The 18,773-nt window shown below is 44.5% G+C and overlaps 1 protein-coding gene across 2 annotated transcripts in view; it reads left to right on the top strand.

The window, feature by feature from the left end:
* Window positions 1–18,773, top strand: part of LOC146181270 (KICSTOR complex protein SZT2-like) — a 183,198-nt gene that overhangs the window by 114,436 nt on the left and 49,989 nt on the right. For both annotated transcript variants that reach the window (XM_084576322.1, XM_084576321.1), the window contains 11 exons: window positions 59–158; window positions 781–842; window positions 2,477–2,544; window positions 3,288–3,432; window positions 6,349–6,473; window positions 7,237–7,401; window positions 11,720–11,813; window positions 12,618–12,794; window positions 13,822–14,025; window positions 15,115–15,266; window positions 16,170–16,356. In XM_084576322.1, the coding sequence (XP_084432448.1) occupies window positions 59–158; window positions 781–842; window positions 2,477–2,544; window positions 3,288–3,432; window positions 6,349–6,473; window positions 7,237–7,401; window positions 11,720–11,813; window positions 12,618–12,794; window positions 13,822–14,025; window positions 15,115–15,266; window positions 16,170–16,356 (1,479 nt within the window). The remainder of the gene's footprint in view (window positions 1–58; window positions 159–780; window positions 843–2,476; window positions 2,545–3,287; window positions 3,433–6,348; window positions 6,474–7,236; window positions 7,402–11,719; window positions 11,814–12,617; window positions 12,795–13,821; window positions 14,026–15,114; window positions 15,267–16,169; window positions 16,357–18,773) is intronic.

Genomic DNA, 18,773 nt, shown 5'->3' with positions numbered 1-18,773 from the left:
AGTAACTGTGGTGCTGTGGCAGTTAATGAGGCATTCTTTCTTCTTCCTGTTGTTCCAGGCCTGCAAGCCTTGAGAGCAGTGCTCACAGGCTTCTCGGTGAACAATCGCCGGAACATGTTCGTCTACCAGGAGAACTCGGGCTCCGTCTTTTACCTGCGGTGAGAAGGGGCGCTTCTCAGTTCCACTTTGTGTATATTCAAGTATGATAATGTTGATCACTAAACTTGATGTTTGTGTAGTTGCCTGCCAAAATGGAAACGGTGGCGGTGTAGGCTATGTGAGGCCTACATTCGGCTAGTTAGGCCCAAAATGGCGCATGCTTGGCTGCAGGCCTAGATGCATGTGAGCAGAAAAAAAAATGGGGATCTAGAAATCCCCTCAAAGCAGTTTGGGGGAACGGCTGCATATGAAGATGGGGAATGTTATCATGTGGTACTATATGCCGGCCTTTGTTCTTTTCTTAGGCACATGTAAGCATTTGGGCTTTTCTTCATTCATTTTGATTACTTAATGTTACACTCAGATAATTTTGTGCATGCTGAGTCTGTAAAATGCCACATTTACTATTTCTATCTTGATTGTATTGCTTATGCATTGCGGATCTGTGCGGCTGTCTTGCTTTTAGACTCCTTATTTTACATGGTCTTTTTTAGTTATCTCTCTCATATTTTCATAGGCTTTCACTCAGGATCTCAAGGCAGTGAAGCTTTTTTTATTTCTTCAATTTTGCATTCAGGTTCCCCTATTGTAAATTTTATTGGTGTTCGTGTTTTGTTGCAGCCTTCATGAGGTTCCTTGTCATGGACGACATGGCCGAGCCGAAGACGATGTCTCCTTTTCAGGTTTGTTCTCACCTTGAACTTGCGCGCTCCTGAGCAGTCTTACATTTTACATGACTTTCCATCGCAAGAGCGTAGACTACCACATTTATGCAGATATAGCTCAGGCTTTTTTTTCCTTTATTTGCTTAGTTTCATAGCATGCCCTGCATTATGTTCAAAACCAAGATATGACATACCCATGTAGTGCACTGCTAGTCTAAGAAGTAGACGAAGTGCGGATAGAAATGAACTTGTTTTCGCTTAGCGCCATCTTGGCTGCACATCACAAAAGCCAGCAGGGTAGCACCACATCATGTCCACTTCAAAGAAACCACTTATCCCAAGTGCTCTAATTAGTGAGTAGAATTGGACATACTGGGCCATATCAGTGAGCACCTCCATGAGGATGCATTTTGCTGGCACATCACAGACATCTTCTAAAGCATCAAGTAAGTCATAAAACGACTCCAAGAGCCACACGCTGGATTATTGTGCGGTAACTGGCAATAATAATAAGACCTTCTATTTGTTCATCCATTATCGCCTCTTCAAAGGTCGGACTATTAAAAGCTACTATGACAAAAAAGGGCGGCTTGGCTTGTTTTCTGGTTTGAAGGACTGTCACATCGTGTTTGGCTTCGCTGATGGTGTGCCCTCTGAAATGGTCCTTGCCCTTGTGAAAATGGCCATCATTACACTGTCACAGTGGTCGACAGCAGCAGCACAGTGAGTCGAGGCATCTCTGATGTGGTTGAGTTGACCCTTTCTTTCTTTTTTGGCCCAGAGTGCGGCAGTGAAGGGAAACAGCTGCGTCCCTCTGTCACAACTAGCGCCCTTTCCTAAGATGCCATCCACGCCGAGCTTCAAGTTGCCAATATTGCTCAGCTATTGTCTTTCCATGCCAAATGCACTGGCAAAACGAGTACCTCTGCTTTTGATACCGATCAGAGAGACGTGCTGGGCGACACAATAAACCGTCGGTCATGCTAACCGCTATTCCTGGCCATTTGCTCACAAGAACAAAACAAGTGACACCCATATTTTGTGCCTGAAAAGCATCTTTTTTGCGGACAAACCTCAGAAGTTCCTTTTGTATTAAGTACCTGGTTTTACAGTTCACCAATTTAAGCAGTTCCTCGAGTGCAACTAGATACAGGAATTTTTGCAGCACCCATGGTGCAGTGGAAAGAACGAGCGAACAAACAAAATCATAGCAAACCACCTCGAATGCAAAATCGGTGATCGTCCTCAAATGCCCTGACCAAAGTTCTCCCTTATTGATGTCATCGAGGAACGCAGCAAGGCCCCACATGATGACGTATTCCTTGACTACTTTCAGATAGTATTCATTTATCTGCTTCTTTCGTATTTTTGTGCCCAGTCTCTTCATTTTTTCTGAATGTTGGTGCCTTGGATATAGTTTGTCGGAGCAAGCTTTAACCATATTGTAATCTTAATATTCTTTTTTTTTCTTTTTCAATTTTGTTAGCGTTCCCTCTTTACTCTACCTTGCTTTATGTTTGTGTCAGCATCATACATGTGGGAATGATAAATATGCTAGCCATACTTGAAATTAGTTGGCTTTTTGCTCACAGCATCGAAGAGCGGCTGGTCTGGAACTTGCCTTTTTTTTTACCCCTTTCATGGTGCCACAGGCTCAAGGAGCTCCTCCCTGGTCAGTTTGGTTCAGAAGAAGGCGGCTGCTGAGCAGGAGGAAGAATTTGTAAGACTTAGTTACACAGTCACCATAAAGGTCTACTTGTCGTGGCAATAGGCAAACTTGTTTGCGTGCATGTGAATCATAACTGAAGGAGTTACGCATCAGTAAATGTTGATTGTGCAGTTGGGTCGTAAATTGTGCAATTGTGCAATTGGGTCTGGGTCGTAAATTGTGTGCTTAGGGAAGGATTAGACTCTGAGCATTTTAATCAAATAGCAGCAGCAGTAGCAGAAAAAGAAAAGATTACATGTGTGAAGATTCTGTGCCAAAGGCTCTGTGACGCTTCAACAGTGCAGCTAACAACTGTCATGCCTTCTTCCTGGCATGAACTATGTACTTTAGGCTTGTCATCACTGTTATGGTTGCATAAGCCGCTTGTGTGCAAGGCCGGTGGTCTTAAATATTCACTGAAGACATTATCTTCACATATTAGCCAGTTTAAAAATGTGGCTCAGGGTGAAGTAATTAGCACCACGGCTGTGTTGTCAGTTCACATTAGGCCCATGTATTGTGCGATGTTAGTGCACGTTAAAAAAAAAAGAAAAAAAAGACAGGTGGTTGAAATTTCCAGAGCCGTCCACTAAGTCATCTCTCATAGCCTGAGCTGCTTTGGGACGGTAAACCTCACAAACCAAACCAAAGCAGTTCACTTGGGGAACATTGTGGTAGCTAGTGACAACTCTGTAGGGACTGGACTAGCAACCTAATAATAATCTTCAGCGGGAATTGTCGCGCACCTGTTACAGGATTTCCGACCACGCCTGAGTTCGGGTCACTCTGACCGTGACCAGTCCCACGACACGGTCAGCATGACTTCTCATGCCTCGGGTGGCCACCGCAGCAAGTCGCAGCAGTGTGTCGTCATGAATGTTCACGGCATCATCCAACCAGGTGAGCTAGTGGAGCCTAGACATATACAACCACAGTGGGTTTCCACGCAACACTAATCACGCAGATTCTTCTTGTGGTTATTCCACATGTGAAATTATTATTAAATAAATGTATAACTGATAATTGTTATTAAACTGTGTAATTGTGGCTTACTGTTTGTTTTGTCAGACATGTTGTCTGCAGGAGTATTTGTCACATGCCCTTCTCACTGACCACAGCAGCTTTTCTTGCTGCGTGAACGGAAATAATGAGCCTTCTTGTTAATAGCTGCGCTGCTGTTAGCCCAGCACAAATGATTGTTGGCTTGCAGAGATGATGATCACATGTGCAGGAAAAAAACCCATGGCAATATTTTGAACTTTACACAATTAGGATAACAAACTGGGCTAGTTAGAATGAATCCATACCCAAATAAAGGGAGTGCAAGAAAAAAAAACTTTGAGGGACAGTATGACAAACATGGCACCATCTTCCAACTGAAAATTTAATGCATGACAGGAGCAGATTGCCACCCTAAAAATGTGCACATGCGGAGGAGGAGGGGGGGGGGGTCGTAAACCTACGGGCAGAGAATCTCTGGAAAATTGCTCCTGTCGCCATCATTCTGCTCGAAGAATGCGGCAGATCCTTCTAGTGTGTATGACAGGCGGACATACCCACTGGACGTTCAGGCCTTGTGCGGGTCGCTGCGTCCCTCTGTTGGAAACACAAAGATCTGCCGTATTCAGAGCAGAATGGTGACGACAGGAGCAGTATAGAGAGATTTCCTGCTTATAGGTTTACACCTCCCTGTTTCCATGTTTCAAAATTGCAAATGTGCTTCTGTCTTGTATTGGTTTTCAGTTGCGAGACACTATTATCATTTTCCTCTCCTTTATTCATGCTAGTTTTGTTTGAGTCTGTTGGTACAGTCGATTGTTGGTAATTGGGGCTGGAAGACGACCGTATGTTTCAATGCTAACAAATTTCACTAATCATTAGCCTTTTCAGTACGAGGGTGTTCAGGGGATTAATGCAAGGTTTAAATAAATTGGCCTCTTAAATTTAATGACTTTGAGATAAAGACAGGTACCTGTACTTGCTAGACTCTCTTTAGACAAAAGCAGTTCCTTTTCACAAAAGCCATCTCTACTGGTCATCAAGTAGAGTCATTTGCAAAAATTCATGACCCACAGCTTTAGTGTGCTAAGCGACTGCGGTGCTGTGCTGCAGTGCTGCTAGTATTTTCATTAAGCATTGAGGTAGTATGAGAGTGCGCTTTCTGCAAGATGGTGCTTGCTGCGCTTGTTCTATACTTGCTGTTAATAGTGAGGCAAGAGAGTATGGCAAAGCGAAAGCGCCTTGCTGTGGTACTCATTTTTTGCACTTTGATGCACGCAATGCGAATGCTGCACACAGGATGGGCATAGATGCATGAATATCCGGGCATCCTTATTTTTAGCAAGTGCCAGCTGCAAAAGCGATGAATGGTACGCATAGAGTTCATAACGTGTGTCACATGACAGTGCGAAAGGGATACAGTGCAGTCCACTTATAACAATATTGAGAAAATTGGAAAATTCGATCATTACATTTGATTATCGTTACATCTGGACTGGCGAAAGAGAAAAAGAAAAACAAGCAATAAGCACACACTAACACATTTTCCCATTCATGTAGGCTTGTCTACTAACCACCTATGAGTAAATCGGGCTGAACAACGCTAATCATCGTAAAGAACACTAAATACTTTATTAAAGGATACACCAATAGCCACAAAAAAACTTAAGCGGACTTAAAATTCGGAAATTCGCGCTCGCTTGACAACTGCTGTGAGCATCGCTTCCAGTAGCGCGCACGCTGGCGGCAGTACTTTTTGCGTGCACGAAACCGATTAGTGACTGGATGAACTGCAGGACATCCCCAGCCTTGATGATCGTTGAAATTGTGAAGTGTAAATGCTCATATTTTTTTGCTAGGCTTCCAACTTAGAAACCCTGCTGTTTCATCTCGAGAGCTGTGGTGTTGTCATCGTGGCCGGCACCATCTTCAATGGATGCGCTGACAGGCAGTGATTGTGATGACGATAGCGCTCTGCACGCAATGACCCTCGCAGATTTCTCCACACCGGTCCGCTTTCACTGCATATGTCGAGCTTTCGTCATTCTCTTTGTAGTATTTTATTTTTTTATCAAACATTCAGACAAATTTTTGTGGTAAACATCTACAGGGCAGCGATAAAACTATTGTTGTATCCAATACACTGCCAATAATCGATCGTTATATTTGGTTAGGAAGAAGAAATGGACATGGGCAGGACATGTAGTGCGAAGAGAGGATAACCGATGGTCGCTTAGGGTAACAAACTGGATTCCAAGGGAAGGAAAGTGTAGCAGGGGGCGGCAGAAAGTTAGGTGGGCGGATGAGATTAAGAAGTTCGCAGGGGTCAAGTGGATACAGCTAGCACAGAACCGGGTTAACTGGAGAAATATGGGAGAGGCCTTTGCCCTGCAGTGGGTATATTCAGACTGATGATGATGATGATATCTGGTTTATTTTTACATAGGGGCAATGGGAGAGCTGATATATCCCAAGAATCTGATCGTTATAATCAATATATTGTTATATCTGGTATCGTTATAAGTGGACTGCACTTAGCAAAGGCTGCCGCCACATGGGACACTCGCAGCAAGCACCCGAAGGACATAGCAGCTCTGTGGAATGGCTCGACAACAACTCCATACACTGAAACTGTGGGCCGTGTATTTTTGAAAATGACTGTACATGTTTTCAAAGACTACAATGAATGAAAGGCAGCCTGTATTATCTGCTTGTTGTTCTTGTTTTATGCAGAGAGCCTGAATATTTCTGGAAGGCAAACAGCCTTTTATTGTTTTTTTTTTACAAAAAAAAAAAGGATTAATTTTTTCTGTGCAGGCTTTGCCATCAAAGAGGAGCTAGTCTCAGTCATGCAGAATCGCCTCGACGATGCAGTCCTGGAAGTCCTCACCACCACTTTGGCACGTAATCCTGCGTGCAACCTTACAGTTGACGATGTTCAGGTAAGTTTTAACTAACGCAAACCTTCTTTTCCTGAGCCCATATTTATTTTATTTTTGCAACTACTGTCTATATTATAAAGAAGCTATTTCTGTAAAGTGCCATGAGAAATCATCCTACTGGGTATTGAGCAAAAAAAAATTATCAGTTTTAACTCTTTCATGAAGATGATGATGGCTGGCGACAATCTGCTTTCTTGCTTTGCCCCCTTATTAATGCGAAAGCATTACTTCGCTATGTTCACAGATTTCTGTCCGCAGACCATGTCCGCAGGCTGTGTGCGCAGACCGTGTCCGCAAGATTGTGTCCGCTGCAGTTGTAATTGAGAAGTGGTAGAGGTTAATGAGTGGTGTCAATCGATAGAGGGTGACGTAATGTTGCTGCAGGAAAAATAATTAGGCCAATAAGTTAGGTATATAGTTAGAATAACTGGTTCACAGGGAAGGAAAGGCACAGTATCTGCCGCACTTGTTCTGTGGACAACTGAACCGCACCGTAAGGGAAGGGAGGAAGGTGGGAGTGAAAGCGGAAAAAGAGAAAGGGGTGACGTAGTGGATATGACGTCAAGGATGTGACGTCACGCAGCCGGAAGTAGAGCCGAAAAAAGGGCATAGGAAGGGATTGGCGCGCAATTTGAAAGTACCAAAGACTAAAATGGGCAAACAAGAAGTGAATTAAGCAACTAGAAGCAACCAATAGCAGCATCCGTGCTTTCGCATTACTCCAGTGCAGATTGTGCAGTGCTCTTTAATTTTTACTGTGTAGTTCATCCAGAGGCCCCAGAGGGAGCCCACTACGCAGCTGTACTGCACAGTGCAGGCGCAGCTGCTGCCCTACCTGCAGGCCCTGCTTGAATACCTGCGGCAAGACCTGCACACTTTCCTGCCCACGCCCAAGTACACCGATCCCAAGCCAGAGAACCACTTCAAGGTGAGGCCAAGGGATTCCGTCTTCTGATGGATTGGCTTGGATAGGCATGACAGTCCTGTGCTTCACTGTTATCACTTAGGACGATGGTGCACACTAACCTTCGTTTCGAGATCCCACCTAGCTGCAGCAACACAAAAAAATTGCCGACGATTACGTTACTTCCTAATGCGAAATTTGAGCGCAGCAAATAAGCTGTTTCACCTTTTCGATAGATTGAGGCAAAGAAATCGAGCAACACATGTATGCGCTATCACAGAATTTTTTTTTATTTTTCACACGTATTCCTTTAACAAAGACTCCACTAACAGTTCTTGACAGTCATGAAGGAAGCCTTGTGGTCGGAGAAATAGACTGATATATGTTCGACTTGGTACACCAATGCTTGATTCTCAAAGACGAGATCTATACAAGTGCCTCGCGAGGTTGTCACAGCCGTGGGACGCGTTACGAGCGAGAGGAACGGGATGTTCTCCCGCATAAGTGTGAAGAAATTCCTGTTTGTCTTTATGTCAACATTCGTCTTGCTCATGGCTCAGAAAGAACTGGCAGATAATTTCGCAGTGGCGAACGGCAGCGGCAATTTCGGCTCGGGCGGTGCACATATACAGATCCGCCGCCACCGATCTGGCTCTCTGATTGCCACCGCACAGGGGTTGCATTGGAGGAGGAGCGAAGAAAGGAATTAAGTTCGAGCCGGCGCTTTGACAACCGGAGACTCGCAGGAAGAGGGGGGAGGGGTGCGGCGTGTACACCCAGCGGCAAACGATGGGGCAGAAGCGCGCGCAACAAGCGGACAATGCGATAAAGGGAGGAGGGAAGAGATAGCAGCGACTGACTGATGCTGCTGATGCCGATAGTGAGTCAACCCCAGCTGCGGAGTTGGTTTCAGGGACAACGCCGCCGATGCCGACGCAAACAATATGATACCCTCGCTTCCGCAGCGCCAAGAACCAGGTCTAGCCGTGGGAAGGTGGTCACGTATTCGTCGACGTGCCGGGGCCTACATGAAATAACCGGCGCATCGGCAACTGAAGAGCACCCTATCCGCCACACAGGAACAGGGGGGGGGGGACCCTCCCCTCCTCTTTCTGCATGGCGGCGACGGTGTTCTATGCAGTCACGTTGTCTTGACTCTCTAGCGGCGTCAGCGGCATCCAGCGGTATCAGTCGGTCGCTGCTAGCGTTGGGGGGATGAAAGGGGGGCGGAGCTGGTTACGAGGCCGACGCCGACGCGAAACCCAGGAACGGATGCCAAAGAGCTGCGCTCTAAAAACAGCCTGCAATTGTAAGCGTGCGACCACAGTGATAATATGACATTGGGAGTGCCTTTTGCAGCTGAGACACTGCTGCCTTTGGAATGGGGAAAGGGGGTGTCAGAGTCACTTACTGGCTTTCGGTGTGCCCCCTCTTGCCTGACCATTGTTACCATGGCAACAAGCCCTGACCTTGAGCACACATTTGCCGAGGTCTCGTACGGAGCATGTTTATGCACAACAGTAAGGGGACTCGCGGCATTATGGTAGTGATGTTTTCACCTGTTGTTCATGACATGGCTCACAGTATGACTGGCCAGCGGTATTCAGGTGTGCCACTAGAGCTTAATGCCTGGACGGGATGGAAGCATGACTCTGATTTAACTACAAGCTAACATTATACTGCCTGTAGACAGAACATGACGGAAAACAAAATTATCAATACAGTAAAGGCTTGGTAATTTAAAATTTTTGGCCTTTGGGGCACTGGAAAAAAAGGTTGAATTATCTGATGGCGATTTCCACTGATTGGTTGGAGCTGTGTGCCCTAATCGAAACAGAGTGACCTAAATCCCTACAGAGCGAATCCGCCTTGGTATACCAGCAGAACATGCAGAGCGCATGGCAGGAGTGATGCTGAACCGGTTTCGGAAGTTGAAGTTGCATCTTAGATGCCAAATATAGTACAACCTCATTGATGTGTTCCCGGTTCATACGATTTCCTTTTACATACGCTCAATATCGCGGGCAGTAAGGGCTACGTCTCCCATAGAGTTACACAATTTTTCTTCCGGTTAATACATTCCCAGATAACACGATTCCCCAGTTACTGCGTCTGAAATTTCGACAAATTGTGGTCGTATAATACGCTTTGTGGTCAACCGGCCGGACATGTGTTAGCGAGCACTCGCAACACTTTGATCAGCGGCGCTCACCTGCCGTAGATGCTTTCCTGCATTACCAGGTGCAAAGGGGCGAAGCATCAAAGAAAGCCAACGAGCCAAAATAAAGGCGCCCGTTTCTGTGGAAACGACTTCATGAGGAGTATCGTTGTGGCTTCTTTGCACTAGCTTAGGGGCATATCGGTGCATCATTTGATAACTATAACTACTATTCGCTTGCATAAGAGCGCACTTGATCTGGGGGACGCGGCGTCTGTAAGCCATCGCAATGGCTTCTGCGCATGTCATTAGTGTAAAGGGGCGAAGCACCTGGAAACACCCAAGGAAGTGATCTCGGTTTGTCATTGCCTTCTATTAATTGGATTTGTTACTAAATCTCTTCCGCACTTAGCACATCACAAATGCGGATGGAGTTCTGAGAGAGCTTAAAAAAAAAGAGCTGTGCATACTGGATGTCTAATAGTGGTAATCTACAATTTTATGCAGTGAAGGTCTCAATTCTAAATGCCTTTGTACTTCATTCGGCAGTTAAATTTTTCATAATGAGGCAGTTCATATCATACGTTCTCCAGGATAATACATTTTTCCCCGCATTTATTAAAAAGCTTATTAACGAGGTTTTACTGCATGCTGCGATTGATAAATAGGCAGATGCACAGCACTCTACAGCCTACTTTCGCAGGTTTTTAACGCTGATCAATGTTTTTCGATATATGCACTTTGATATATACAATTGAATCCCTTTATAAGGGACATGCACTGGGGAGCAGTTTTTGTCTTTTATATGAGAGGTTCCTTATAAGCAGGGTACCACGTTTACGTTTTCTAACCAGACTTTATTTTGGCACAGGCATCCTACGGCTAAAATACGCAAAAAAGAAGGCCTTGCAGTGATTGCAAAGTGCAATCACGATGTGACGTGGCACTGCAACTAGCGATTTGCAACTAAGCTATGTGTCTGGTAACACTACAAGAATTCAAGTAAAAAAAGTGCCATGAAACCGTAAAAGTAACCAGCTTACAACCAAGGTGCTAGAAGCAGCCAAAACTATAAAAAATCACCAGCAGAAATATCCCTCAGAAATTTATGCTCATTTGAAAAGGGTAACAGCGGCTATGAGTAACAAACCTGTAAATGTCGCTACTCAGACAAACGAGGCATTTCTGAGTGGAGTTGAAACTGGTTAAATAGCAAACAGAGCAGTTTATTTGTCCTCGCCAGAGTAGAACCACTTTTGTTTTTATGTCATTTGTTTTGGTGTTGACTTGGCTATGTCTCGCTTTCTAGCCACAATGAGTTATGTGTCAGCAGCAACAGCTGAGCACTTTCTTTGCATTTACCAGATAGATTTGTTGTTCATACTGCAATGCAACGTAACAGACAATTTCCGCTGTATTCTTCAGACTAATGGACACACCTATGAAGATTCTTGATAGGAAGCTCCGCTAATTGAAGAACCCAACGTGCGCTTCTGGTATGCTCGCATGTGCCGTTGCGCTTGTACTCTTTGTGGCTAGCCTGAACAGCTTCTCTACATTGCATTCCCACTGCAGGGGCATCTTTAAGTCATTTCATAGCTTACTGACCTGCTCTTTGTTTGCTGGAGTTATAATTAATAATGATGGCACAGGTGTGTCTCTCTTCTTTTGTTTTAACTGTAGCTACTACTGAACCTAGCAGTGGATGGTGCCGCATATAATGTTAAAATGTCTGTTACAAGCAAGACTGAGTACCAAACTTTAAGGCTAATTTGTCTTTTATAGCCAATTGTCATCTAGTACATCCAATGCCCGTTAAAAAAGGGGTCCAATTAATAAAAGTCATAGGGCAGCCAACTATTTGGCGGAATGGTGTCTCTTATACCCGATTGTTTGTTACATCCATGCCTCTTATAACGGAGTTCAGCTACACTAAAAAAATGGCGATGCGCAGTTTACTTTGCACATTTTGTGAAGGTGAGATTTAGAGGGGATTGCCTGAACATAAGGCTGTCTTGGATATTTTCATGCTAGACATAGGCTGCGCTAGACATAGACATGGACTTTGAGGACTAACCTAATGTTTTGCTGCAGTCAGTTGTAACTTTGCAAATGCTATATATCTAGAGCAAATTTCTGACTTTCCAGTGGGTTGCTGACTGTTGGTTACTTGTGTATTTGTAGCCGTACGTGGAGCACCCTGCTCACGCCCTGTGCCACAAGGACGAAGACGTGTTCCTCTTCAACCGTTTCAAGGCCATGGGGACTCCCAGTAACGGTAGGGCAACCCCTTTGCTGGTCCACTGCCACAAACTCTTCTTCATTCTCTCTGCTCTCACAATGCAGCGGGTCACCGCATTGGTTCATGGCACTGTCATAATAAGACTAATGGGGCAGCTATCTAAGCTCCATACTTTTGTGATTTAGAAACAACATGCAGTGGTTTTCTTTTTTTATCAGCATAAACTTTTTATTCTTCACATACTTTTTTTTTAGCCTTGCCTTCATCCAGTGTGTTTCTTGTCATTTGTCACCACTCCTCTTCTGTTAACAACTCACTTTTTTTTTTTTTTTATCAGGGGGGTAAAAATCTTCATATGGTACTAGCATCGTTCATGGATAGCATAAGCTTGGAAGTTGTAAATGCAGGAATACACAACACTAAAAACATGAAGTTTTAGCCAATAGCATGCTTGCTTTACAAGCCTTTGAGAGTCAAACTTTTTTCCAAAACATAAAAAAATACCTCTCTCAACTTCACGTTTCTTTATCGCTTTTAGTCGCTTTGGGACGTTGAAATCTGGTAAACTAAATTAAAGCAAACCAAAAACTTTAACAGTGGACTAAGTATGAAGGGGGAAGAAAGAAAGACAGCCTTCTTGAAAGAAGCTTGGCACGTATGCATGCGTGGAGAGCTTGAGGTTGACACTGACATGCATACCACAATGGTTGCTTCCACAATTGGAAAAATATGTGGAAAGTGGTTCGCGGGAGTTTGGCCACTGCTTTCGCTCTGGAGTTGGCACGCTAACTCTCTGCCTGTGTGTGGTCGACCTCTTCCCCCACCATCTTTGGCACCCAGGGATTGCCTGCATCATCCTGTCCATGGTGGACGCCCAGGGGCGGCCAGTGCAGTTCCTCAGCTGCCCCCTGCCTAAGGCGGATGCGTTCAGCTGCACTGAAGCACCGACGGAGTACCAGGAAGTCTCCTTTCTGTCCCGCGAGGAGGTCTGCGACGCCAGTGCTGATGGAACACCTGGTGAGAGCATCTTTCCAGACCTGCTGGCTTTGTCCTTATCAATTCTTTTACAGGTTTCGTTTGTTTTCGTTGATTACTGTGCATTGATTATTGGCCAGCCTTGTGCCCCTCAAGCTGTCTGTAACCTGCATGCACTCTACTGAAGCTGCTGCCTTTAAAACTTCTGCAATCCTCACCTATGTAGGCACCTGCAACATAGTCTTCATACCCCTGATGCTTGAACAACAAATTTTGGATTTTTCAAACAAGCCCCTGAAGGCAGGCTGTGCATAGGCGTGACTGGCACAGAAAAATAGCTAGCATAGCAAGAGATGGTTGTATGGCACTCCTAGTCAAAACAGAATTTCATGCTGCAAAGTCACACATGACCAATTCATTGATGGCAGTGGAATGCCACGGCAGACATGATCATGCAAGAGTATTAAAAGTCTCATTATTCAGAAAATCCGGCATTGGTGTCAGCGTTGTAAGTGAAAAAAATCGCAAGCATGCTGCTGACATTTGGTAGCTGGCAACTGGCTGTTTTTGATAGTTTGTGCGATTTAACGATAAGACCGCATAATATCAGATGGTTGGCAGCTGCCAACTTGGCTTGCTCATTTGAAGTCTGAAGGGGTAGTAAGAATCAACCTCCCAGTGTTTTTGGATGCCAAGTCAGTCAAACTACACCTAGGCTACGCAAACACATTCATACAGCTGCATTAAAGCGGGACCACCTACAGCGGTCACCTACGCTATTGCGTGGCACCCTCTAGGCCGAATCTTAGGTCTTGCCATAGATTTTGTTAGCATTTTGTTACCTTCAGGTAAGCTAAAGACTGCAACAGTGGCACACTGAAATGGAGCAAACAGGAAAAGAAGTGTTAGTTGAGCTGCTTTACTGTTGCAAAACCTATTTGCCCCTCAAGCCCCAGCGACCACTTCCTGTGCCTTCTCTCCGATTGATTACACGCGCTCTTCTTTTTGCATTGCTACAGAGTTGTCTAGTGTGTTTTGAGACGTCACAACCCTCACCCCTTTTGTGCAGGGCCAATGGCGATGATCCGCTTCCAGGTGTGGTGTGTGGGCAAGGACTACCACGAGCACCTGGTGCGGCGTCTGCAGAGCACGGTGCAGCACGCCTACTGGGATGTGCTCATGGAGTACCGCTTGCTCACCTGCCCCGTGTTCCACGAGGCCCAACAGGAAGGGGAACCAGCCTGCTTCAGCGAGCCCCCAACACCTGTCAAGGGTGCTGCTCTGCCCCTCCTTCCCTTCTTGTCTTGCATGTGGAGACGTCTACCAGATGCTGTATATCACTGTACTTTACTAGTCATCTCACCAAACCGCAGCTCTTGGGGGCTGATAAAAATTAACGGGTGATTTAGCGTAATTAGGCCCAGTGCAAATAGATGCACTAACACGGTTATTGTTAGACGTGGTAACTATGTTGAGTCGTGCTGAGTCATGGTAAGTCATAGTAGACATGGTAAATAGTGCTACAGTGTGTCATATTTGTCATGGTAAGTCATAGCAATTTATGGTAAGTCATGGTAATTCATAGTGATGCATGTCAGTGAGCTCAACAGAGGCTTCATAGCACAGCGGCAAAATTCTTGTTGATGGGTTAGAATCACTACCACACTTTATGCTAGTAGCACTACAAGATATTCGAAATATAGAATATTTACACACACCTAAAATTTACTTATCAGTTCAAATATTTTGGCAAGAATTGTGTCTCAAAAATTTAGAACTTGAACATTAGTGTGTTGCAGCAAAAAAAAAAAAAAGAAAGTATCAGAGTGCCTTGACGTACTGGATGCCAGTAAAAATGGATTAACGTTGAACCAGCCTTCTTGTACACTTTATTAACTCTGAAGGCTTTGCACAAGAATGAACATAGAAATATATTGGTAAAAAAGGTTTTCTTGAGATATAATTATGAAATTTTGAGCAAGAGTAGTGACAGGATTATTGCCATTAAGCTGTAAAGGTTTATGCAAATAGAACAAAAAAAAAATGGAAAGAAGTCACTGAATGCCGTGTCCTATTTAAAGTTGCGCCTGCTTTTAAATGACTGTCTACTTTCAGCAGTTGGTACATGTTCAGAATTTCAGGGAGCAATGGTAACAATGCAAACAAATGGGGCACAGGTGGCATATGCACTATGTTGCACATGATAAGGCATAGCTCTCGATTCATGTTTATTATTGCACAAGTGACAGCCCTTGTGAAAAGAAAGAAGAAAAGTAGCATGCGTAACATTGAACCTTGTTTTTTCCCATTGCTTCTCGAATTGCTCGTTAGTGTTTTTTGTTAACCACTGTCTTCATCACAGTGCGCAGGACAGGTCGTGTCCTTACCGAGCAGGCACGTGACAAGTCGTTCCTGTTCAGCATGTTTGGCTCCCGTGGCAAGGAGATGTCTTCCTCCGTTCCCGATGTCTCCGAGAAAGTCAAGTCACCAAAGGAGAATCCAACCGAGTTTAATGTGAGTACATTGGGCAAAGCGGAAGCCACACTCTCTTAACTTTTTGTTCGTTTTTCAATGACGTTAGGGAGAACTTTTTATAACAACAATGTGACGTTTATTGTCCAACTGCACACAAAGAGAGATTGGTCGGAGACCAAGATACTTTGTTGGGCGAGTTGGTAAACATCCATTATTAATTTAAACAGCGCTTGTACTGTGGCTTCCTTTTATCTTGTCCTGTGTCTTCTTGTTTGCGCTGTTTAAATTAGTAATGACTGGCCGGAGAACGTCGAAAAGGAGCACTGCACTGCTCCAGAGTCTCTGAGTGTCTGTTTTGACCTTGAAGGGAGCGTCCTCTCCGCGCTTCAACCCCCCGACCACAAAGCCCTCAACACAGGCGCACACAGCCGTTCCCCATGGGAAAGATGGGCGATTCCAGTCCGTGTCCTACACGGGCCAATACTTCCCTCCCCCAGAGTCAATGACCCAGATGTTTTGCCTTGAAGGCTGCGACAGCAGAAGTGGCACGCGGAATATTCAACGCTGCTTCACCCGGTGGGGTACATCAGTTTAGTATACATGCTCAGAGAGCATGACAAACGAATTTTGAGAGCAGTGGCTGTTCGTTCCAGCGTCCATTCTATGTTGTGTGGTTTGAGAGCATGGTGGTACACCCAGTTACGGGACATTTGTACTTGAACCATTGAACTGTACCTGATTTCTCGGATTTCTTATTCACACTTCTCTGATTTGAGTTTGAGCAGCTAAAGATTATCGGTGCGGTTTTGGCGTGAGATCGGTACCTCTTCACTTTTTGACTGTGTAAGCCCCCAGTGGAACATACAGCAAGGTCTAACTCATGTGTGTTGTCTGGTGTGTCTTTTCTCAGCCTTGTAATAGTGAGCCCTGCTCTCTTTCCAGTTCTCTGACGCTCTGTTCACCGATGTGCCACCGTCTTTGCCAACCACCGCCGCCAAAGCTCCAGTGCGGTCTATGGAAGCCGAGTCTGTCGGGGCCGAAAACTGGGCTTCGACGAGCGGTGGCAAGAGACTGAATGCTACATTCCAGCTTGCTGTCCATGAGTTCCTCGAAGGTGGCATTCGAATTGGCAAGTGATGTGGTTTTCTTTGTGCGAGAGATTGGTGGCTGTTGGCGGAAAATTATGCCATGATGCAAGCCATGCTTGTTTTTTCACGAGTTAAGTAAAGTAAGGCTGCTTTGCTCGTTCCTTTGTGTTATATATTAGTTTGGCATTTCATTTTTAACACAGAAACTTTAAAAGTCTTATCAGGAAAAAAAAAATGTTGGTCATAACATTTGCTCATTGGCTGGAGGGAAATGTTGCCAGAATGGATAATCCCTACTGGCTGGAAGGAAGTGATGTCACCAGACTAGGAGCAGAAGCTGTACATTTCAATATTTCTTCAATGTGTCTGTGTTACAATCTCTAGAGAACGTCCGGGAAGCATCTAACTATGAACTAGGTGACCCAGATAGGTGCCATGACCGAATGACACAAAATTAAATGTAAGGTTTTAATCCTGTCATGTTGCCGACACATAACGTAAATAGTTGTCCCGGTTAATTTCTTACTTGTAGCTGATATTCTTTTATAAAATTTGGTCAGGAAATGTGATGTTGCATCGTGCTCATCTTTTGATTACTGCCAGCCAGGCCTGCCCACAGTAAAAAGACAAGAGTGATAGAAGTTGCATTTTGCTTAGTTTTATGTTCTGCAGCTCTTAGAAACAGGGACAAAGATGAGAGGCAGAAAACATATGGGCACCATGGATTTTAGGTCAGTTGGATAGACTGGCTTGGACATGCTTGGCTATTTTCTTATGGCATCATTTTCTATTTCCTGTGTTGTGTTTCCTTGGGCGATTTGGATTCAGATCCTCTGTTCTGATGGGACTGCTATATGTTACGCTTTGTACATTCCGAGAACTGCCCCGAATTTCCTATTGAAATAGATCATTATTTCTGCCGTTATTGCTTTGAGGTGTCCTACAAAGAAGAGCGTGAAAGACAGCACATGAAGTATCATTGAAAACGGGACACCAGCATTCTGTGGCTTGTAGGGTTACTGGGGTAATGGATGTGGCGTTGTCATCAGCCATTATGAAAACTGGGGGAGCATTTAAGTGCCCCTTTTATTCAAAGTTATGGCTAGGGGTGTGCAAATATTGAAATTTTTGAATACGAAACGGAAAAAAGATGCCTTCGAATACTAGATATCTAACCAGTAAAAGGAAGAAAAAATAGCAAACATTGTTCGTGTTGTTTATGTCAGAATTCACATGATATTTGCAAATAATATTAAAACTAGAATTGCACAGAAGTGTATACTGAAAAATCCAGTATAGGTTTCACAGAAGATTCTATATAACAGTCTTCTTGTACCGGAAGGACTTGCATGAAAACGGGTGGAGCTGTCATATCTGTGCTGAATATACAGTAAGACAGCTTTCATTAAGTCAGCCTCCAAGGGACCAGAAGAAAATGTCCGATTTAACCGAAAGCTCAAATTATCGAATGGACCGGAAAAAGGTGACGAAAATGGCTTGCATCACAGTAATTTTGTCTGATGAACACCTACACGATGTTTGTCTGAGATAAAACAGAAACAAGGACGACGTGTTTTTTCTGGTTTCATCAAATGCTTCGCTTTGTGCACACTGTCGAGAAGGCCGTCTTCAGTCTTCACAAGACAGCCTCGTAGCGTATTGAGGATGCTTCACTTCACAGCCCACACAGTCGAACATTGCAGTGAAGCACGCAGTATGGCGGTGAATTTGTAAATTTTCGGTAAGTTTTGCATATTCGAAAAATCAGAATATCAGATTTTCAAATAGGAATACGAATCGAATGACAAATACATTCTATTGGTATTTGAAATTTTGAATGCTCGCAGAATCCTAGTTATGGCGCAACACCGTTGGTGGCTCCCATTTACCAGCTCTTCTTGCTGATCCTCGTTCGCAACCGTTCACTTTATTAATTACTGAATCAGTGGTCTTTTATTTTTTCCTTCATTATCTACACATACCCATTATCGTGCACTCGTAAGATCATACCCCACTGTTTTAAAAACCACTTGATGCAGCCATAAATGTTCGCTTTATTCAAGCCATATTAACATCCATGCATGGCCTAGGAACAGCGTATCTACCTTGCGATCCAAGGGTCCTTGATAGCTGGATTCTGATCTAGCCCCCCTATCTCAATGTTGACGACCAAGTTGGCTGAGCCTGCCAATCCAACCATGTCATGTTGTCTCGTGATACCACAGCACCTGACGACCAGTCGGTACACAGTCATGTCACCTACTGACTACCGCCTGCCAGAGTCATGTCTGAATTTTTGCTGAGAAGGCCAACGTCAACGCTGGATTTATTTGGAGAATGGGGCCTGTAATGCTATCACGTTAATATCGTAATCACTAATATTTGTTGTCACCACTGGTGGCTCACCTGAATTAAATGCACTGTGTGGCAGCCACATTCAGTGAGGGCTAATCTGACT

The sequence above is a fragment of the Amblyomma maculatum genome, chromosome 8 (assembly GCF_055883805.1).
Source record: "Amblyomma maculatum isolate TAMU_Amacu chromosome 8, ASM5588380v1, whole genome shotgun sequence".
In the NCBI taxonomy this organism is placed as follows: domain Eukaryota; kingdom Metazoa; phylum Arthropoda; class Arachnida; order Ixodida; family Ixodidae; genus Amblyomma; species Amblyomma maculatum.
This window is presented reverse-complemented; position numbering and strand designations above follow the sequence as displayed.